General features: G+C 38.9%; 1 protein-coding gene across 4 annotated transcripts in view; it reads left to right on the top strand.

Annotated features, from left to right (window-relative positions):
* Nucleotides 1-22,930, top strand: part of DOCK8 (dedicator of cytokinesis 8) — an 87,078-nt gene that overhangs the window by 19,178 nt on the left and 44,970 nt on the right. For 2 of the 4 annotated variants that reach the window (XM_056513057.1, XM_056513058.1), the window contains 12 exons: nucleotides 2,415-2,590; nucleotides 5,412-5,483; nucleotides 8,747-8,870; nucleotides 9,606-9,815; nucleotides 10,192-10,277; nucleotides 11,387-11,453; nucleotides 11,689-11,838; nucleotides 12,471-12,551; nucleotides 13,397-13,556; nucleotides 14,150-14,289; nucleotides 14,520-14,613; nucleotides 15,758-15,920. In XM_056513057.1, coding sequence (XP_056369032.1) covers nucleotides 2,415-2,590; nucleotides 5,412-5,483; nucleotides 8,747-8,870; nucleotides 9,606-9,815; nucleotides 10,192-10,277; nucleotides 11,387-11,453; nucleotides 11,689-11,838; nucleotides 12,471-12,551; nucleotides 13,397-13,556; nucleotides 14,150-14,289; nucleotides 14,520-14,613; nucleotides 15,758-15,920 — 1,523 coding nt within the window. The remainder of the gene's footprint in view (nucleotides 1-2,414; nucleotides 2,591-5,411; nucleotides 5,484-8,746; nucleotides 8,871-9,605; nucleotides 9,816-10,191; nucleotides 10,278-11,386; nucleotides 11,454-11,688; nucleotides 11,839-12,470; nucleotides 12,552-13,396; nucleotides 13,557-14,149; nucleotides 14,290-14,519; nucleotides 14,614-15,757; nucleotides 15,921-22,930) is intronic. The other 2 variants (XM_056513059.1, XM_056513060.1) reach the window with 2 other exon arrangements.

Genomic DNA, 22,930 nt, shown 5'->3' with positions numbered 1-22,930 from the left:
GAATTGCTTTTTTAGTAGATCTAAATATATATCTGTTTCTATTTATTATATGTAATTTATTTATTATATATTCTTATATATTTATATCTAAAAATCTCTAGATAGACCTATTTACATATTTATATACTAACATGCTGTGCTTTACCCACTGACATTGCAGTAAGTGAGCTTCAACCACATTATGCTGATAATTGATTTTAAAAAATAGCAAATAAGATTTACTATTTACTCATAGCTGTTGATCCAGCATGTTCAGCACTACACTGTGTGCAATCCAGAGATAGTGCTTATACTAAAAACAGAGTAACAGAGTATTTTTCTTTGGCTGACTGCCTCATAATTTGATGGACTTACTGGTAATGTTAAGTTTTCCCTTTGGCTAAAAAGAGCAAAGAAAGGGAAAGATTTTTCCCAGAGACATTTTTGAAAATTCAGTGGATGCCTTAAATGTACAGGAAGAGGAGCTCAGAGACTATGTTTATGCAGAATCCAGTATAGTTCCCTACAAAAAGGGAACCTGGGGTAGGGGGTGGTACTTGCTTGGGTTCAAAGGTCTCTACTAAAATATTTGCAGGAATATTTACCACATCTGGGTTTTTTTCAGAAGTTTTAATTGGTTTGCTTCTTAGAGCTGTTTCCAGCACATTTCTTCCACATATGTGTCGCTTTCTGCAAGATATTTCTGGATTTTTGTTATTTGAAAAACTTCCTCAGCTGTATTTCCAGAATACTAAAAAAAGGTTCCAAAGCTTGTATTTACTATTAATTGTTTCTAGCAACAATAACATTTTGTTATCTACTGTGGCTGATGTGGCATCGTAAGTGTTCACCATTTTAGTTCAGAGTTACTGGAGCTTTGCCATTGTTAAGTCTCTATGCATGTTTCATAAATTGAGAAATTTCTCATTGTCCCGCTGAGCTAAAATTCCTGATGTTGTAGATGTAACAGTGGTATGCACTGGTGTCACTTCGTGCTCTTGCAAAATTCCTGTCGACTTCCATGAAAGCCTTGCATGAGCAGGCCTCAGTATTCATGAGGGAAGACTTGCTGATTGTGACTCACAAATTTTTTTGTGCAGAACTAAGAGCACATTGGATGAGACAACAGACAAAATAACATTGATTATAAAGGTGTCTTGATACCAGTGACATTAGGTGCCTTCTTTTCCTCAAAACACATCAACAGCACCACAGATGTATTTTTTGCTGGCAGCTTCAGAAGACAGCCTTGTGAAAGATATCTGGGATAATCAGTGCAATGCAATCCTCACCCTTTACAGAAAGGAGGATTTATTAGCTGGTTTTTGCTAGAGTTCTTCCTCACAGAATAAGTTATTCCAGTGCTATTATTCTAATGCTGCAACTGATTTTCTTCACTCTTACAGTAATGAGGTGTCATTGGCCTTTCTGGAACACACAGAAAATAAACTATAGATTTTTCTAAAGCTATAGTTTTTAGATCTCCTTTTTACTTGTCAAGAAAATCAATGATAAGACATTCCAGTCTTTGTACTCAACTGGATAAATACTGTATTTCCTAAAGAAATACAAGGTATTTTTATTTGCTACATAGCAAGTAAAATAATTTTCAGTTTTGTCTATACGTAGAATAACAAACATTTTTAATACATGAAGTCGCATTTATTTGTATGTGGAACATCTCTAGGTATCAAATCAAATGAGAGTTTCTGCATGTTTTTGACACTGAACAGAAAAAAAGCAGTCAGTTTAATGGCATGCATGATTCGTAGAGCTTGTACTTGTTTAACTTTGTTCTGAGTGGACCTTCTGTTTAATTAATGTAATGAGATAAAACTGCTGTTCTATCAAGGTACAATGTCATGCACTGTAGAAATGGGGAATATCTAAGGCTTACAGTAATAACTTTAGTAGTTCCATGTAATCTTTTGCAAAGACACTGTACAAACCCTTAAAAAATACAATAAATTAAAAACTCCATAATACAAAAGCCAGCAGCATTCAGAAAAACAGTATTTTTTTTTTCTGGTTTTGAGTATATCGTATCCTCAACTTTGTTTGCAGTCAAAAGCACAGAGCATTCCTAATAGTGTCTTTCAGGCACAGTACCTCAAATGAGTGCATCTTCATGATGGCAGCAACCACCATGCTTCCTGTTGGTCCTCAGCTCTGTAACTTGGACTAACTTCCGAGACTTGGCCTTGTTATTCCTGCTGTGTTTTGTCTGCTGTCTCCTGCCCATTGGTGTTGTCTGTCGCTGCCATTTTGACACCTCCCTTATATCTTTTCTGGTTTCTAGGTTAGAAGTTTAGATGTTTGTTTCTGATGTGTAATAAATAATGGGACAATTACAATAGATAAATAAATAAGCCTAAATTACACTATCAAGAAGAACCTTCTGTTGCTAAAATAAATGCTTCTTTATTTCTCATTAGCCTTCCTTTTATGATGCAGTAGACCCAGTAGATTTTGAAGCCTTCCTGATGACACAGCTGAACAACTTGGACTTAGATCTATTAAAAGAACTTGGGGACTTTCCTGAAGATGATCTGGATGTTGTCTTTACACCCAAAGAATGCAGGACTTTGCAACCCTCTATGCCAGAAGATGGGTAAGGAGAGTTTCTGTCCCTCCAAAATGCTACAAAAATAAAATTAGTTTTGAATAGTTAAAAATAGCTTTGAAGATATTGATCCAATATCACTTTGCCACCCATCCAGCCATTACACAGTTCCTGAACTTCAAATGTTTGAATTTTGCCGCTGTGCTTGTTAGCACACTGAAAATTATGCAAGTGTTTACACAACTTCCTAAGCTTGGTAGTGGTGGAAGTGAGGTGTACACCATCCAGGAAGAAGGGTAAAGAAGGACAGGAGGATGGTGTGAAAAATAATTTTTGCAGCTGTGATGCCAAAGATGAAAGTTGATTCTGATCATGTAACAAGCACAATACTGAGGTTTGGGGGATTCTGGTTTTTTTGCCAGCTGTATGTTACATGGCATTGATCAGATCACTAAGAATCTCTTTCTCAATACCTGTCTTGCTTAAATGGGAGGAAACAATTCATACTTCACAAGGTTTGGGAAGAGGGGTGAGTGTTAATTTCTAGTGTAGTAGTCACATGTGGTTTTAGGCTGACATTGATGAAATAATTGCCCTGTTTTCAACAGCTTAAATTAAATAGGTAGCATGTGGTGCTTAATGGTCCTGCAAGTATTTAAGCTGGTTTGAAAAACAAGCATGCTATGAGCAAAAGAATTTTTCAGAATGAGAAAATCCATCGGAGAGTTTTCCAATGTGGTATTAGAAAGTCTATAGATTGCATACAAAATACTCTTCAGGGACTGTTTCACTGTAATTAGTACCTTTAAATAGAACTCCAAAGGCCTGTTGAGTTTTGCAAGCAGTAACAGCGAGATAAATGCGAAGTCAGGACCATTTAGCCCCAAACTGCTACATCTTCAGACATGGCTAACTATACAATGTGTTTGGGATGGGGGGGCTGGCTCCTTCCAGGGTATCCAGCCAGCTGTTCAAACTAGAGCCCTATATAACAGCAGTATTTGTTCACTGTTTTATGCCTGACATGACAAATGCAATGAGGCTAAGCAGGAAGCATAGTTTGTGTGATTTTTGCCAGATGTAGACTAGCTGAGAACCCTCCCTCTAAGCAAGGTTTCAGTCTGTAAGTTTCTTCTTGGCCCAGTGCTTCTCTCAAAAAGTTTGGGAGAACAAAGACAGTAGAGATGAAATGCCATGCTAGGTTACCTGAGAACTCTTAGAATCACACAGCTTCTAAGGGATTTTCTAATATTTGCTCAAAATGGGATTTTCATTTGAAGTTACTCATAGAAGAAGTCACAGCAAATTATTCTTATTTTTCTATGGATTTAGAGAGAATGGATGTGGGAGGGAATGGATTTTTTTTTTTTTTTTACTTGAAGTAATCTTTTATTTATATGATGGACAAAAACATTGAAATAATTATTCGACTTTTTAAATTACATCTAAAATAAGGCCATTTCTTACCTATTTCCAAGGTTACTTCCGACCATGCCTGATGTTTAGCAGTTACCTATTTGTTTTTCCAGTAGGAGACCACTCAGGCTTATGCTGTACAATCAGTTTTAAGCCTGATTTGCACCACAAAGTTATTAAGTGTTTTATAAGGAGTCTGTGACAAAGCTTAAATATCAATACCAACAAATATGCCTTCAGCAGATTTTTTTTTTTTTTAGACAGCAGCTTGCCACTTAGCCATTCACATTGCTATTGCTGATGTTAGTGTTTTTACAGAAAATCCTGGTCAAGGGTGCCAGGATGTGTTAGGGAAGATGAGAAGACAGGAGGGGCATGCACCAAGGATTGGCCTGCAGGCAATAGAGTCTTTGATGTCTCTGTGCACCGAGAGCAGGAAACAGGTACCACCGACCAAACTGGGTTAATGTGCTACCTGCCAGCAAACACACCTCCCAGCTGCACCAAGGCAGGAACCACCAGAGGCAGGAACCACCAGAGGCAGGGGCACTCACAGCCTGCTGTCAGCCAAGGCTCTGTCCCGTCGCATCAGCTGTTAGCCGGCCTCGGTGACCAGTAGCAAATCTCTTAAGAGTTCTGAGTGGAGAGTGCTAAAAATCATCAAACCTTTCACATGTGCCTGTATTGAATGTGTATCCTACCTAGTCTTTTACTCACTTGGATTGGAGAATTATTTTGGAACAGGTAATTAAAAATGTTAGGAATAGGGATGGGGGAATTATGCCACAGCACCATGATGTGAAATTTGTGGACATTGTCTTTGGCTGAAAGACTTGCAGTTCCAAATAGTATCCAGTCTGTCAAGGAGCACTGACAACCCCCTTCATTAAAGAAGACTTATTTGAAAAACAGAAAATTAAATTATAACATATTCTTAGAACTTTAAGGTTTTTTATGCTATCTGATTAAAAGTTTAGTGTCCCTTTTTTAGATTTTTCTTTGTTTCTGTGAGAAAGAGAAAATTGCACCTGGCTAAAAACTATGTATTTGCAAGAGTTCAGGAGCCGAGGCCTCTAAAAATATTTTTATATCTTGAGACTTGTTATCAAGTTTTGAAAATCACAAGGTTGGTTATATTGTATAATTTATTTAATTTTACTATATATTATAGCAACGTCACTCTTATATTTTTGGATAGATGGTGTGGCAAGTGATTACTTCTGTTAAATATATGTTTGTACATTTATCAGCACAGTACCAAAAAGCTGCATAATGGAATTCATGCAGTACAGGGGATTTTTTTAAACCTCAAACAATAGTTTAGCAGTAAAATAAATATGCAGGAGAGGACTAACAGAGAGGCCTTTATCTGACTAGCATGTTTAGATAAATGATAAATTCGTTTGTTCTGAAAGTATGAGTTAAGAGCTGAAATATGTTGCTTTCTCCACAGGGTTGAACTGGACTCACATGTCAAAGACTGTGTTCAGACTTACATCCGTGAGTGGCTGATTGTGACTCGAAAGTAAGCGACATAAAACTAAATAAAATCAAAAAATACATTGAAATTTACTTATCAGAGAGGAGATATTTGCTGTTATAAGTAATCCTAATTATAATGATTTTAGTCAGCGATTGAAGATAAGAACTGACTTTTCGGTAGTATAAATAACTGTATTGTATTGTCTGAGATGGTGTGCATTGCCAAATACTTGTTGCAACTGCTTCTTAATTATCAGGCACTCTGGGAATGGATGGGAAGTTGATGGGAAGAAATTCAGATCAGCCCTCTGTAATGATGATTTATCTTAATCAGGAAAACTGGTACTGTTTGATCCTGCTAAAAGGAAAGATAACAGGGATAAAGATTGTATTTGCATGCTTTTCTCTCATTCATGCCCTGAAAATTCAACATGATTTGATTTTCAAATGTGTCTGAAAACTGAAGGATTATGGGCTTTCCCAGCAGTGATTGAGTGTATTCACAGGATTATCTGTGTTATACCCAAATTTACTATTTTACATCAATAAATGATTTCTGCACTTGAGGTCAGTGTAATTCAACACACAGAGTTGGGCCTGTAGTCATTATAAGTGCTTAATTTCCTTTACTTTTGTTCGTTATATTTTTATTTTATTTTATTTTATTTGATTCTGCCCTATTCCATTTCATATGTAAAATGTGTCGGGAACTCTCAGTCTGTACTCGGTTTCAGGGTTGTCTGTTCCCAGACTCTTAGGGGAGTCTGTGGGATGTTTTGCCTCTTTCCTCATCACCTCATACTCTTCTACAGAAAGAGGTTTTTGGAGCTCTGTAGCACTTCCTCTTATCCACTCCTGCACTTATGCCTGGGTCTTGAAAAGCAGAAGTGCTGACACATTTGCTGCCATTTTGTTTTGCCCCTTCACTCGTCCTTGTTGCTCTGTGTTTGTCTGACATGATGCACATCAGCAGCCAGTGCCTTATGGGTTTGCAATGGTGATTCCAGAGGAATTTGCCCTTTTTAACTGTGTAGCTTGTGCTCCTCAGTAGAGCAGCTGCTGGGGGTTGTTAAGAGACTTCCTCCAGGGGTGCTGATGAAATTGATTGAATTCTCAGAACTGCTCTGCAGTGAGTCACTAAAAGTAGGCTTGTGGGTTTTGTGGGCTCTCCTCCTGCGCCACTCAGAGCAGAGGCACTAGCTCTTCCACACAGCATGCTGTAAAGAGCCAGTGTGCAGCTTTGTTTGTGCACAGGAGAAGGGAGTGAGCAGTAAAGTAGGTGAGGTGAAAAATAGAACATAGCTGTTTTTGCATTTATGTGTGCTGGTAGAAATGTGGATGGAGCCATAGAAATAGACATATGTGGAAAGTTTTGCTGAGTGTTTTACTTTTTCACTCATTCAGGTGAGGTAAATTTGCATTCAAAATCTTTATTGAGCAGTTGACTCTGTGGTAAACACAATGGTGGACTCTGCCAGAGAGCTGGGCTTTGGCAGCTGTGGCTAAAATTGCAAGCAAGTTATTAAAAATTACAAAGAACAAAGCACTACCAAATATGCTGCAGTGTCACATAAACCAGTGATAGACTGTTATTGGGAATCTCATGTTATGCTTGGACAGTTGTTTTTTTTCAAAACAGGCATGAGAGGAAGAAAAAATATCAAGAGAGAAGTGAGAAGCAATTGTAGAGGGCTTTCCATTGTTTTGAGAAAGGCTAGAAAAGCTGTAGCTGCCTACTTGACAGATGTTATGGAACAGATTGCTGAATATATTGTCTGGTGAGCTATGGGTGAGAGAAATGTGTGAGTGACTTTGATCCATTAATGAACGTGAAGGCTCAGCAGGAGATGGAGGAGCCTCCAGTGGGTGGCATGAGCAAGGTTATCCTCGGGCCCCAGGGTAGAGAGGTATGTGGCACAAAGGCTGGGTGCAGCTGGAGTGGCTTTGCAGGAGGCTGAATGGGAACCTGGTTCCTGTGCCTGTTTCTCCTTTCAGTTGTCTTTTATTCTTTTTCCTCATCTCATTTTCTTAGTTCAGTGTGTGCTCTTTAAATTTATGTGTATTAAAACTATGGTTTGCCACTTGGTAAGTTTTAATTGCTATAATACTTTTCAAAATAAATAAACAATATAAATAAATTTTCCAGAATTACTTTTGGGGAAAGACTTCTCTAGTGTAGTTTTCATACCATAGAGAAAATGTGAACTCAGGTACATAAATTTCTCCATTAGCCATTTGTTTGCCACCAAAGGTAGTGAAAAAAATAACCTATACAACCTCTTTTGGGTTCCTAAACTCATGCAGAATTTCTGCCTTCCCTTTTGGATAACTACAGTGGTTCCAAAACAAGGTCACATCCAAGGAGAGCTGGGATTGTCTTTTTATGACCAGTTTTCATTGCAGTGAACTGGCAAACTATTAAAATGCAAACAATTAAAATTAAAACACATCAGACCATATAATTCAGTTACTCCCAAAATGTAATAAAAAGGTGTCTCCCTGATCAATAATTGCTTATTGTGTCTTCTTTATGAAAGTACTCGGATGTTCAGTCATTTCTTTGGGAGTGTCACAGAAAGGAAAATGAATGAAGCAGGATGTTGTAAATAAGGAGATTGATTGCAAAAAGACTGTCACAGGATTTAGCAAATTGCATACTAAAGTGAAAGAAAGAAAACTTTGGATGCATCTAACATCTTTTTGTCAGGGTACCTGCTGTTTTATTCCATCTGCCTAAAAAATGTAACTTGAAATTTCAGGAGTATTTTTCAAAGCTGCCAGCCTGGAGGGTTACACTGTGGCATAGAAGTAGCCCTCTTCAAAATCAGGCATTTTTTTGGAATGTGTAGATTGTTGCATGTGATTAACTTGGGATACTAGCCCAGTACAGGATAAGAGCAATAAGACATTTGATGTATATAACTGAAGAAGCTAGCAAAGAGATAAGTGATCCTGATCCATGTTCCTAAGGTCACTGAAATAATCACCATGTCTGATGAGGAGATCAGAGCAGATTTTGTACCTAGGTCAAATTTTCCTGCTGTCTCAGGCTTATACTCTACAGACAAATGATCTGAATTTTTTTCCTTTTAAACTGTCTTTAATATACATTGTGGAGTTGCAATAGTGGGTTAAAACAGGTTAAAGTTGTGAAATGTCACAATTTTGCATAAAAGCTGTGCTACATTGCTTTTTTTCAGGACCATCTTTGCAGTTTTAAAATAATTTTTAATTTGTCTTTTCTGTTTTATTTTCCCTTAACATCTCCTCATGTTATCCTGATTTTCTCTGGCTTCTCTGTAATAGAAACCAAGAAAATTCAGATATCTGTAGCCTGAAAAACAAGGGATCCCGAAAAGATTTCCACAAAACACTTCAAAAACAAACGTTTGAATCAGAAACATTGGATTCCGGTGATGGAACTTTTCAGGTACATTTTCTTCACTTCGGGAATAGTTATCAAATGCAGCCACTTCCCTCAAAGAAGCGTCTGGTGTGACCTCCCCTTGAATGTTGTGTGGAGTTGTGGTCACTGCAATACAAGAGAGATATAAAGCTATTGGGGAGCATCCAAAGGAAGGGCTCAAAGCTGGTGAAGGGCCTTGTGGTGGAGCCGTGTGAGAAGTGGCTGAGGTTGCTCGGTCCGTTCAGCCTGGAGAAGACTGAGGGAAGACCTCGTTGCAGTCCGCGTTTTCCTTGTGAGGGGAAGAGGAGGGGCAGGCACTGATCTCTCCAATGTGGTGACCAGTGACAGCACCTGAGGGAATGGACGGAATTTGTGTCAGGGGAGGTTTAGGGTGGATAGCAGGAAAAGGTTCTTCACCCAGAGGGTGGCTGGGCACTGGAAGAGGCTCCCCAGGGAAGCAGTCACAGCACTGACAGAGTTCAAAGAGCATTTGGACAGTGGTGTCAGGCACATGGTGTGATTCTTGCAGTGTCCTGTGCAGACCCCAGAGTTGGTCTCTGTGGTCCCAGTGAGTCCCTTCCACCTCAGCATATTCTGTGATCTTGTGGTGTGTGATGGCATCAAGCAGAGCACCCTGCTCGCCATTAGGCCTCATGGCAGAGGAAGCATTAAGATCCTCTCTGACAGATCCCCAAGAGCCATTCTGTGACACCCTGGTGCCCAGGCCACAGCTTGGTGCATTTTCTTGTTTTCCTGCAGGTGGGGCCCCAGCAGGTGCCTGCTGTTGAGGAGGCCTCGAGGGCCACGCTGGCCTGCTCGGACCTGGAGCTGCGCAGGCTGCAGCCGGACCCGCGGCTGGAGCACCTGCTGCGGCACGTCAGCGCCGAGGAGTTCGAGAGGCTCAGCGAGGAGGCACGCCGCACCAACAGGCACCCCGAGCTCCTCGCCCTCTACCCCTCTGTGGATGAGGTGAGCGGAGGCCGGCTCTCCTGTTCGCCTTGCCCAGCGGGCTGTCCCAGCAGGCCCGAGTTAAAGCTGTGCCACAGCAGATGAACGCTACGCTGCTCTCGGTGTGGGCCAAGCCACATGCTGGGCGTATAGCTGTGTCAGGGTGTCACCTTTCATAGTAGCTTGTACTTGGGCTCCACAGCTGGAAATATTTGGTGTAAATGCCAGATAGGAATCAGGAGTGTAAATGTTCAGAAATAATAAATCTGTTTTCTTTCATTTCTGGAGACATTTAACTGCCCACTGAGTAGGGGAAGATGCTAGTCTGTAGCAGTGGCTTGGCCACATAAATGTTTTATTGCAGTTGTTTGAATTAAATATGACTGTTTAATGATAGGAAGATGCAGTGGAGATACGGCCAGTGCCAGATCGCCCAAAGGAACATCTGGGCAACAGGATTTTGGTGAAGCTGCAGACTCTGAAGTAAGTAATCCTTTACAAGCATTACTCACCATTTCTGAGTTCACAACAGTGTACAGTTGCACACCTTGTTACACCACTGCAGGTGGCTTGTACAGCAGCCTTCACTGCTCAAGTGTTCTTTCTTAGTGTGGAATAGAATTATTTCTATCCATCTTTACAGAAGTCTTTAACTTGTCTGGATGAAAAGAAGTTGGGAGTGAATCCAAATTATATATTAAAAAAAAAATAGGGCAGTTGGTGTCCTATACACTGCTGGACTTTCATTGTGGTTTAACCGCAAGTAGCAGCCAAACCCCACACAGCTCTTCACTCACTCCTCCATCAACAGGATCAGGGAGAGAATCAGAAGAATAAATCTGAAGAACTCATGGGTTGAGATATAGACATTTTTGTAGGGAAAGCAAGTGGTACACTGACAAGCAAAGGAAACCAAGGAATTAACTTACAGGTACCCAAAGGCAGGCAGGTATTCATCCATCTCCAGGAGAGCAAGTCCACACATAACATGACTTGAGAAGACAAACACCATCACTCCAGATTTCTCCCCTTTGCTCCTTTTACCCCCCATTTATATTCTGAGCATGGTGCCACATGATCTGGAATATCCCTTTGGTCATTTGGGGTCATATGTCCTATCCGTGTCTCCTCCCAATCTCCCACAGACCCCAGTCTCCTCACTAGTGGGAGTAGTACAAAAAGCAGAAAAGACCTTAGTTTTGGGCCAGTCTTTATATTATCAACCCTATGTCCAGCAAAAATCCAAAAGTCCCACTCTGAAGAAAACTAATTCTCCCTCAGCCAAAGCCAGCACAACTTCACAAACAGAAAAAAAAAAAAGGCAACATACAGTAATTTTTAACTGACCTCTGAGACCACCTCCCTGTCAAATTTAGAAAATACATTGCATGCAGTTTACTACCTTCTTTTCCTCTCGAAATCATTTAATATAATGCACTAATTAAAAAAATTCTCAAGACTTTGAGAGAGCTGAAGTCTGGGGCTGAGTATTTACCTGCATTTTTTAATGAAAGTGCCAGTCAAAATATAACTCTTCCATTTTTTTTATTATGTATAGCCATACAAGTGTCTTGTGTGTCTTTCCCTAACAGGTTTGATATAGAGATAGAACCTTTGTTTGCATGCATGGCTCTCTATGACATAAAGGAAAGAAAAAAGGTAAGTGTGCATACAAAATTTTTGTTCAGTTGGCCTGGGTTTTTATCTCCAGAGTAATAACTTAGGAAAACTTACAAAAAACTTGCTACTTTTTTACACATGCAGTCTGATCCAGCCAGTCCCATGCTTGCATTTTTTATTTTGTAGTTGTAGTTACAACTTTTGAGTTGTTTTAAAATAAAATTTGAAACATTTTTGCTTTACAATATAATTTAATCTATTTTTTCTTTTCAAGATCTCAGAAAATTTTCATTGTGACCTCAATTCTGATTCATTGAGAGGATTCTTGCGTTCTCATACACCCTTCATTGACTTGTCTACTCAGGCAAGATCAGCAGTATTTTCTGTCACTTACCCCTCACCAGATATATACCTGGTAATAAAGGTATGTTACAGTGCTACTTTGACAGCATTCTGCCTGTTCCCAGCTGTTCCTGTTGTTCTGAGTTCACAGAACTGACAAACGTGGCTTTTGTCTAGCTGACATGAATTACGATAGTTTTCAGTAGTAGTATGTGAGCAGGTGTCCTGTGGTATATCTCGTTCTCAAGCTAAGAAGTTATATTAATATCCTGTGTCCTGGTTCTGCTAAGTATGTAGAATTTCCTATCTCTGCCTAAGGGAAATAAAAAGTATTGTGAAATAAGGCACCTTCAAAAATTTTATTTACATTCTGTGGAGGGTTTTTGGCATTGGTTTAGTGTGCTTTGCTTAATTTTGTTTGCTTAATTCTGAAACTGAGGTTAGCCTGAACCACTTCATTTGGAATGTGTTAATTATCCTGATTTCCGTGAAAATGCAGCAGTAAGTGATTGACAGTGTTGCCACATATATATTTTCTGCTTTCTAACAGATGGAAGACTAGAAGGTTTAGTATCAGTTATTCCATAGAGACAGTTTTGGACATTATATACAGCTATATATCTAGGCGAGCTCTTTCAAATTGCTAGAGAAACAACATAATACTATTTGGATTATTTTTTTCCTTTAATCATTGTATTTTATTGCTTTTTGTAGATAGAAAAAGTGCTTCAGCAGGGAGAAATTGGAGACTGTGCAGAGCCCTACATGGTTCTTAAAGAAGGTGAGGCTGGCAAGGTAAGTAAATAACTGTAAAGAATACTAAGATAAAAAATGCATGCTAAAAACATAAAAAAACAATCAAACAAACAAAAAAAAAAAGACAACAGAGAAAGAGTAGACCCTTTGAAATAGGGTGGAATACCAAAAACACTGGAGGAAAAGCCGGTTAACTCATCCATAGTGCAAGCAGTTTGATGTCTGTGGCCAACAGAAAGAAATCAGGAAAAGGCAAGGTGCATTATTGTTACTGAACCTTTTGGAAATCAATACTGACAGAGTACTGCTTGAGTCATGAAGCAGATAGGGGTGAACAAAGGAAATGACTGAAATGTAGACTTAGCAGAAGTACTCGTTCCTCAGAGACATGTGATTGATTTGGATGGGCAGACAGCCTGTTGTAGTGTACAGCTGTCCAGTTCAGTACTGTTGTCCATGGATAGTGTGAGTTCTGTTCAAGGAATTCATGGTCATTTACCTCCCTGGAATAGACTGACAGCGTTTGCTAGGTTTCTGCACATCTCACCTTTAGAATATTGCTTTCAACAGAATTTTTTCCTGTATCTGATGAAAGAAGTAGAACCTGCTAACGTTTCTGGTGGCTGTTCATTCTGGATTTGAAGATTACTACAAAAAGATTGGCTTTCTACATTTCTAGAATACAAATGAACTAATTGAAAATAGATTTAAGTAAATGTACAAATCAAAACAGCTACAATTCTGTCAGTGATGTAGCAAAAAAATACGAGAGATACGAATGCAAATTATTTACTTAACTGTAAATATGTAATTTACATTTTTGTCTATAGTAGCATTGCAATAACTGATTGCTTTTGAAACAGCTATTATTTTCTTTGTCTCAGACAAAAGAAAAGATTGAAAAACTGAAAGCACAAGCTGAATCCTTTTGTCAGAGGTTGGGGAAATACAGAATGCCATTTGCCTGGATTCCTATAAGCCTAACTAATTTCTTCAATGTTTCAACACTTGAACGAGAAATACAAGAAGCTGAAGGTTTAAACGGTACTTGTCTAACTTTTCTAAAATGAGTTTTCAGTAGGACTGAGTATGGGAAACAATGTTATTGACTGTGGCATCAAAAGTGAATCACAGATTCCAAGTCATGTTTTGTCAGCTTTCCTTTTCAGCCTCAGAAACACTTACAAGTTAATTGTGCTCACTGTGTTGTCTCTGCATATTTATTTTTATGTCTGCTAAATATTCTTTCATGGTTTAGGCACAGTTTTCATTGAACGCCTGCTTTGTTAAAGTAAAATTCCCTTGAAGTTAGCTAGCGATACTGAGCAATCAAGATAACAAACATCTTGGTTTGGTAGGCAGGACCATTGTTCAATAGGCTTTATAACCCATAAAAATGTAACTAAAAAATATAAATAAACTTTTGCTCTGCAGCAAGAATAATGTCACTTCAATAGGTGTGTCCTAGTATTCCACTATTTCACATAGTCTGAAGTAAAAGAAGCAGATTGTTTTAGGTACTCTATCCTCTGATGTTGGTGAGATGTTCCTGTGGTTTTCTTGTGTATTTTGAGAATCTTTGTACTGCAGCTAAAATCAAAAAACAAGATGATGATATGTTTAATTTCCCTTTGAAGGGAAAGGATCCAGTGGTGACAAGAAGGCAACACTGCTGCACGCAAGAAAGCTTTCTGACAGAAGTTTCAACTCAGAGGACAACTATCCAACATCAAACTTCAAACCAACCTCTCTGAGCCTTGGCACCTTCTTTAAACAGGTACTGGATTTTTTTGGTTCTGATTTCAAAGACATCTTTTATCTATGTAATATGAATTGCATTGGGAAAAGCTACCAGTTATATTTGTGTGGGGACAGAGGACAACTGCAGTCAAGTACGTAGCAACCCACTTGCTTTGGTGCCTCAAGCACATGGTACACTCCTAAACTTTTGTCCATTGTTATGGAGTATTGTTACAAATGTACTGATTTTTGTGTTTCTCTTGGTAGGAAGGAGACAGGCTCAGTGATGAAGATCTGTTTAAATTTTTAGCTGATTTCAAAAGATCATCTTCCTTGCAGAGAAGAATTAAGACTTTGCCAGGTACATAATTAATTTTGGATGGAAGGTGTTATTAGTATTTTTCTCCCCAAAACTGTTCTGTAAAGTCCAATCCCAAAATTTATTTGACTTGGGTGTAAACCCATAATATGTGCCATTGTGGTACTTCCTGGGTTTCTGGTGTCTACCTGAACACAGATGCTTTTGAATTTTTTTTTCCTGCATGAATGAGTATGAAAATTTAGATTTAGCTTGATATATTTTAATTATTTGCTTTTCTCCCTAATTTATAGTGTACCTGCTGGATATCTTTTGTTATTGTTATTCAAACTGTTTGAAGACAGTTCTTGAAAGCAAATTTCTAGGACCTTGCTATTTTCCTGCAATACTTTGAAATGGTTCATATTTTATAGAGAGAGATAAAAATATGTACACATTTCATCTCAGCTTGATATGAGGGTCAGCATTAGTTAACAAAATAGAGAAGTACAGGCAGCTATTGTAAAGCACCTGACCAGCTTAATTTTTCTTTTTAAGTAAATTACAGTTAAACCTCTTCTGCATTGTGGAGGAACCTTAAACATATGAACTGAGGACAAAGCTGTTTCTCCTTTCTAGCTGATTGCCAGAAATGACAAGTCTGAGCTCCACAAATGGTTTTAACTTATCACAGCAGAGAATTTAAATTGAAAGTCTGCTTATACTCGGGTAAATGTTTTTTATATTAACTGTGTAACTGCTCACCACAGAAAGACTAGCTTTCCTGGTGGGTAGCGCCTACTTTGGCAGAGATTAATTTGAGCAGAATCTGAGGGGAAGGGGGAGCAAGAGAGAACTGTATTAGACAGCACACCTTCTGTTTGTCTCCCAGACAAATGTTGTATTACTTGTGTGTGAAAGACGCTGTAACATCAGCCAGTGTATAATATGCCTTCTTTCTTTCTATTTTCTTGGTAACAGTACAAGATACACATAAGGAGCTATGTGTTGTCCTGATTGTGAAGGGATGTGTGTAGGCTACTTCCTCTGTATTTTTCTGTACCCGTGCTTCCCTTCCCTTCCTAGCCCAAGAACCAGTTCTTTTTTCTGCACTGTTGCTATGTAACCTTACATATTGTTTGAATTTTTATTTTATACTGATCATTTTTTATATTTTTTGCTAAGATTTTGTGATTTAATTTTAAAGGAACACTTAAAGTGGAGATTTCTCCAGCTCCTGAAAACATTGGTTATTGTTTGACCCCAGAACTACTCCCATTGAAGCCATTTTCAGAAAACCGTAATCGTCCTCACAAAGAGATTTTGGAATTCCCAATTAGAGAAGTGTATGTTCCCCACACCATTTATAGGTAAGAAGTAACATATATTTTTAACATTTCTTTTGAAAAGTGAATAATTTTTTTTTAGAAATAGAAACTAAAAATATATTTTTGTAAAAGTCTAAAGATAATGTGTTGGGCTAATGATTTAATCTGCCTAGCCATTATAAGATAAAATACCTGCAGGTTATTCCATAATGTGTTTACTAATCTAATTGTGTTGTCTTTTGAAAAATTTTCTATAACATTAAAAAAAAAAAAAATTCTTTAACAACTGTCACTGACTTAGCAGATATCTATCTATCTATCTATCTATCTATCTGTCTGTCTGTCGGTCTATCTATCTATTTCTGATTCTCTGTAGTTGTTTGGTTTTGGGCTTTTTTCCCATGTGAATTTTATTCTAATTTTTAATGCTTCTGGTAAATGTTTATACTCAATTGTTTCTATTGTTCATTTGAGTAATCTGAGTATCTAAGGAACTAATGTGTTGCTCTATGAACTTTTTGTATGAATGAGCACTCCAGGCTATGTAATTTAATTTATTTAAGTCTGTTCTGTTATAATTGTTTCAGGGTGATCGCAGTGCTTGGTAGCATGCAAGTGAGCAATTCCTGTCATTTATTTCTTAGTAGTCTGGAACATCTGAGTCTCCTATAAGAAATATGCATCAGAGGGATGTGTTTCAAGATGTTTGTGCAGTATTTCGTTGCTAGTGAGTGGTGTTAACAGTAATAGCTAGCAGTAATTCTGATGGGGTGTATCGCAGTATTATAGATACAGAAATAACTTGAAATAATGACTTTTATCTGACCACTGTGTTAGATATCTGTGATAGATATCTATCTGTGATAGATATTGTGTCAAGACAATGGAGCAATAATGCTTCTAGCAGTAAAAGTAGATTATTCTATTCTAAGGGGGATTTCTGATCCCTAAAACAGTATCTAGATACTGTGTCGTATTAGGGGCAAAAATGTGACTATCAATAAGGAATCACAGAATGAAGGTGCAGAATAAAGCGATGTGAAGCTTACTCATTTCTTGTAGTGGAGATTAGCAAAGAGCCAGCTCTCCCACCTGCTCACCTGATCCAATCCAGGAGGAAACAAGGACAAGACTTGTGGTTCTGTACAACTCAGAACTGCACTATGGCAAACTGATTTATTTTGGGGAGATTAAATAAATAGGACCTTCAAAGAAAACTAGAGATGTGTTTGGCTGTTGATGACATCTGGATTTGTGTCTCAACTTTAAAGGAAAGCAAAAAGAGGAAGTGGCAAATCTTATTTTACAGTAGCAACTTGTAGTGTGGTGTCAGCAGGAAATAAGTAAGCCAGTTTGGCTATAGCCTCCTTAGAGGTTTTGGAGGAGTTTCTTCTGGGCTCTGCCTCAGTTCAGTGGTATTCAGTGTCCTGAGGGCAGCTCACAGCACCAATACAGTAAAATGCAGAGAGTTATGGTAGCTCTGTCTTCTCTGTGTATCAAAGATAGAATTGGATGGTGGTAGAACTTTAATGGAGACATTTCTATAGGGAAAGTAGTTTTTATAGAATTGAAAGTGGAAATGTAAATGAACATGAGCAAAGATGCCTTTTTTTAGTTTAATGAAAAACTAAGACAGAATTTTAACTTTCCTACTCATTTTCTGGCCAGGGTAAGTGTTAATTCCAGTGTGCATTCTCAAGGTCTTCTTTTAACAAAAGCCAGTTAGCAACTGCTATGTTTCTGAGCTGTAACAACAGATGAGTCTGCACAGAATATTCTCTCTTTAGTTCTTATCAGGTTCTCACTTCTGCAGCCAGACATAATGAATATCAAAGCCGCCATGCCTAAAATTTAATTTACGCTATTTCTAAAGCAAATTTGTGTATCTCCACACTATTCTTCCATTTCCAGGGTGTCTGTATGGAATACATACATTCACATCAGAGGGAATGCTTGCTGTCACTCAACAGTCAGATTCTTTCAGCAAGAAGTTTGTGCTTAACTCCTTACGTGCTTAACCTTTTCTTTTAAGTCTCCATTTTGATTTTCACCCTAAATAAGTCATGGCAATAAAACAAAATAGGGTTTGTTCGGCCTAACTTGTAATAATGAAGACAATGTCTATAAAGAATAGTTGCCTTCATTAATCTTTTCTGTAATTAGTGAATCAATGGTAATGACACTGCTGATATGCATAGTTAGGTGATGTAGGTCAATGAACATCAAGTCCAACTGTAACCTGGCACTGCTGCTACCATTAAACCATGTCCCTTAAGCAGCATATCTGCATGTGACTTCACAACTTCCCTGGATAGCCTGCTAATGCTTGACAGCCCTTTTGGTGAAGGAATATTTCTTAATACCCAGTCTAAACGTTCCCTGCAGCTGTTTCCTCCTGTCCTATTGCATGCTACTTCGGAGGAGAGGCCAACCCTCAAGTGGTTACAGCCTCCTTTCAGGCAATTGCAGAGAGTGATAAGGAGTGATAAGGCTCCCCCTGAGCCTCCTTTTCTCCAGGGTAAACACCCCCAGCTCCTTCAGCTGCTCGTTACAGGACTTGTGCTCCAGACCCTTCCCCAGCTCTGTTGCCCTTCTCTGGACATGCTCCAGCACTTCAGTGTACTTCTTGGACTGAGTGGTTCAGAAATGAACACAAGATTTGAGGTGTGGCCTCCCCAGTGCTGAGTACAGGGGGACAATCCCTGCCCTGCTCCTGCTGGCCACACCATTGCTAGAGCAGGCCAGGATGCCATTGGCCTTCTTGGCCACCTGGGCACTGCTGGCTCATGTTCAGCTGCTGTCAGCAGCACCCCCAGCTCCTTTTCCTGTGGCAGCTTTGCAGCCACTCTGCCCCAGCCTGTGGCACTGCCTGGGGTTGTTGTGACCCAAGGGCAGGACCCAGCACTGGCCTTGTTGAGCCTCACACCACTGGCCCTGGGCCATGATCCAGCCTGTCCATGGAGTCCTATGACCCTTTGCATAAATTAACTGTCCTGCAATTCTCGTTGCTTAGTTCTCCACATGGTGAATTTTGAGTCTGAGTTTAAAGTAACCCGTTATATTAGAAATAGCTCTGAATTTCAATAGATCCAGATGCAAAGTGTTTAATGTTATTTTATTTCCTTTCTTCTAATCATCTGGTCTTATTTAAGCAATTTGATAGCATTTAGTCACAGATGAGTGTCATGGCTTGCTGGGGCCTTGAAGGTGATTTAATGTTTTCTTATTTTTGGATATAAGTCTGCAAACCATTATTTTTTGCACCAGTTCCATGCATGTAGACACTGGGTGGGGGGGTGGGGGGAGGTTGTCAAAAGTATTACAGAGGATTAATTTTTATTTTTTTTTGTGCTAGTAATAGCTTTTTTCCTTTGTGATAGGAAAAGTGGAGCCTTCTGTTTTAGTCTTTGAACTCAGGTCCTGCAAGCTTTTTTTTTCCACTGGTGTAATGCCATTTTTTAAAATGATGCTATTTCTGATTTATGCCAGAGAGATCAGCCAGCCCACTTTCTTTGTGCACTGTGAAATTGAGCACTTCTTTTTGTTGTGTACTTACATTTCTTTAATAAAAATATTTCCCTGAAAATGTCAAAACATTCCAAGATTTATTTCTTTCATGCCCCTCTATTTTTAATAGGAAAAATCATATAATTTAAAGTTTGTTTGTCATTTTATTTTCTCATTAAATATAAATGAAAATGATGCTGTTTACTGCCACTATGAAATGTTGGTGCTGGGGAAGAGGGATTTGTCACATCACTTCAGCAGTAACTCAGCTTAACCAGGCACAGGAAGTCCTGTCTGTGATAGGGGTAGTACCAAACGCTTAGGGGATTTCTGGAGGAAGGGGAAAAAGCCCTTCTCTTTGTGGTTTTGTTTCATTTAATTGCAAACCACTTAGCAATGTTCTCAGGCTTGCTGCAGTCTGCAGTGTGAGCTGGAGGCCTGTGCTTTGGTAGTAATTATTCTACCCCATCTTTGACTAGTTTTGGGTGAGGAAAGGTTATGTTATTGATGAATTATAGTATCTCACTCTGTGCTATTACTCTCACAGCGTTACTTACTCTTCTCTGCCTCTCTGCCCGTGGAATCCAGAAACAGCATGTCTACTACTATGAGTCTTCTGTGGGTGCTTTGGTCTAGTTTTAGATCCGTCCACCAACTCTGCAGATGATTCAAAATTTTAGCAACGTGTGAAAAATAGTTCAAACTATTTTCCAACTTATACATCCTAAAATACGGAATATATGATTAATACACATCCTCTTGAATGTGACATGTTGAAGTTCTGTCACTGTGCTATTTTCCTAGTCAATGGCTGAATAGAATATTTGGTTATGCATCTATGAAGTACTGTTTAATTTTTAACCATTTTTTCCCTGAAGACTCCCCACCAAAATTGTGAAAAAATCCACAAATATTAAAAATTATAGCTAATGGGTGCATCAGCTTTTGTTTCTAGTACCGTAAGTTTTAAATGCCAATGTTAACTCATCCATCACTCTTCACTTACAGAACATTCCTGGTGTGTATCAGTAGGGACTACTTGCACCTATGTTGAGTTTTGCTGTGTATGGAATTCTCATCACAGTCATCAATGAAGATGCCTAATATTCATTACAAGTTTGATGACACTTCACACGAGGTGTAATGTAGCAAAGAGAAGGACTGTTTTATGGCACATATGCACAAGCAGTATTTACAAACACTGAATAAGAATGACCACAGGCTTGAAACTCTGAATAGATTTTATTTTGGCAGAGGATAGGTCTGTGTTGCTTTGCCCATGGGAAGTGATTAAATCACTTCTAAGCCCCATGAAAGTGTTGGAACGTCAGCAAATTGGCATGAGAATTGCCACGTGGTGTCCTGTGCCAGGCTAGCGGGACCCTTAGCTTCCCTAGCAGGTAACTGATTCCAAAATAGTCTCTTATCACTCTTCTGGGTCATTCTCTGACCCACAGAAGCTGTCTGCGTCTGTGGCTCACCCAGGACTCTACTGGCCTTTGGAACTGAGTTCTCAGTGACATTGGGTGTTCTACCATGGCTTTTGTATACTCATGCTGTCCTTTGAATAGCTCTTTTGTTTTTTAAACACGTCTGACTGTATCTGGAGGTAGAGTCCTGCACTTTCTTCAGGGAGAGTGAGGGGAGAAATTTAATCACACTGACCAGCAGTATTTGCTGTGATGTGCTGCTGTAATAGTTCTGCTCAGTGCAGAACCTGGGGGGAGATGCAATGCCTTCTGGAGCCCACCCCTTCCTTATGGGCATCCTAGCTGTCCTGTTATTTAAAAGACAGCAGTATTTGCTGTCCCAATGCCCCTGCTAACTGCCAGGTGAAAATGCTCCTAGTCTTTGCTTCCCCTCAGGCTTTTGGAATGTATGGATGGGTGCAGGCAGTAGCACAAAGGCAGTGGTCAGCAATGGCTCTATAATTCAAGCCTGCGTGGGGAACATCTTTTCATCATCTCAACTTCCTGCTTTAGACATCAGCCATCACTTTTATCTCTGCAGGATATCCAGAGTCAGCATTTGCCTTTGCTCTTCCTCAGTACTGATGGTTTTAATACACATGTAAGCAAGATCCCTAAAACTGCTTCAGCATAAATGGCACAAGCTTTAGCTTTTCAGTCAAGTACTTGCTGGAATAATGCTTCCTTGGTTGTGTAGTCAGCAGAGAGCTCTCTGTGTTTTTACATATCTTTCATCTCAAGTCACATCTAAAAGTAAAATCCAGTGCTCAGGTACATTATATAGATTTGTGACATCTTGTCCTAGGCTGCAGATTAATGAAGCGATGACTGTATTATTCAGCCTTCCCTACATGTATTTCTTCACTTCTGGCAGATGTAGTATTGACAATATCCTTCATTTAATATGTCAGTCTGCCAAGTATAATTCAGTAGAGGTTACCAATATATTTTGCTCTTTCACTTAGCTTTCTTTAACATCATCTGGGAGAAAATTTGTAAAGCAAAACTTGTACAGAAGGTAGTAAGGAAGAGAGGGCATTATTGTGAATGGCAAAAGTACCATTCTGAATGGTACTGAAGGGAAAGGCAAGTTACAAGCTAGTTTTTACTAAGGCATGCCATGTGCCATGTAGCACATGTTGGTTGAAAAGTGTACCTTGGACTGTGTAACTGAGCAGTACTGTCATGTTGTGACACATGGAAATTGGGAGAATAAACCACAGTTTTCTGGGTCTTGGGATACAACAAATGGAAGATGGACTGTCTGTCTTAATGACAATATTCTCCAAGGCTGCTTGACTTTTTCAGCTGGCAGTGGTACTGAGGAGATAACTTTGATAAGAACTGTGAAATTCTGTGTGCAGTTTCTGACTACCACTGACAAAAGAAATCATGAAAGCCCATGAGTAGTTCTCATTGTTTCTCACTGAAAGCCAGCATGTTTCCTCCAATACTAGCCTTACTCCTTACACTCAGAGGACAAAGAGGATTCTCAGTGAGAATTCTGTATCAGACTGGGAAAACAAGACAGTAGCTAGGCATAATCATGATTCCGGAATCTCGGCATAATCCAGGTCTACCTGAAATCTCAGATTTGCCATAAACTTCACCAGAGAAAAATCTTTCAATTAATATTTTGACTAGTCTATTGGAATTATACATCAGAAGAATGACCTATGCTGCCACATTCCCCATAGAAATCAAAGGCACTTTTTATGTTTAGTGACATGTTCATGTACAGAAGCTAGTAAACACCAAAGTATGCTGTATTTCAAAGCATACTTTGTATTATTACTAATATGAAGTAGCTTTTAGAATTACTGTTTCAATTTTTCTTATTTGTATTTACTCAGGTTCATTGATACTGCTTTTTGGTTTGTATAACCTAGAAATATATGCCTTTTTTTTGCTATAAGTTACAAATGTATGAATTTCAGTTGTTAATTTACTTGTTTTCATCACCTCTGAGTGATTCTTTCCCACTTCCAAAATCTGATTATTCACATCTAGAAAGGAGCTGCTTTCTCGAGAGATTCCTGCTTTTCATTATATCAAGCAAAGATTGTTTATTACAGA

The sequence above is a fragment of the Oenanthe melanoleuca genome, chromosome Z, assembly GCF_029582105.1.
Source record: "Oenanthe melanoleuca isolate GR-GAL-2019-014 chromosome Z, OMel1.0, whole genome shotgun sequence".
Taxonomy (NCBI): Eukaryota; Metazoa; Chordata; class Aves; order Passeriformes; family Muscicapidae; genus Oenanthe; species Oenanthe melanoleuca.
This window is presented reverse-complemented; position numbering and strand designations above follow the sequence as displayed.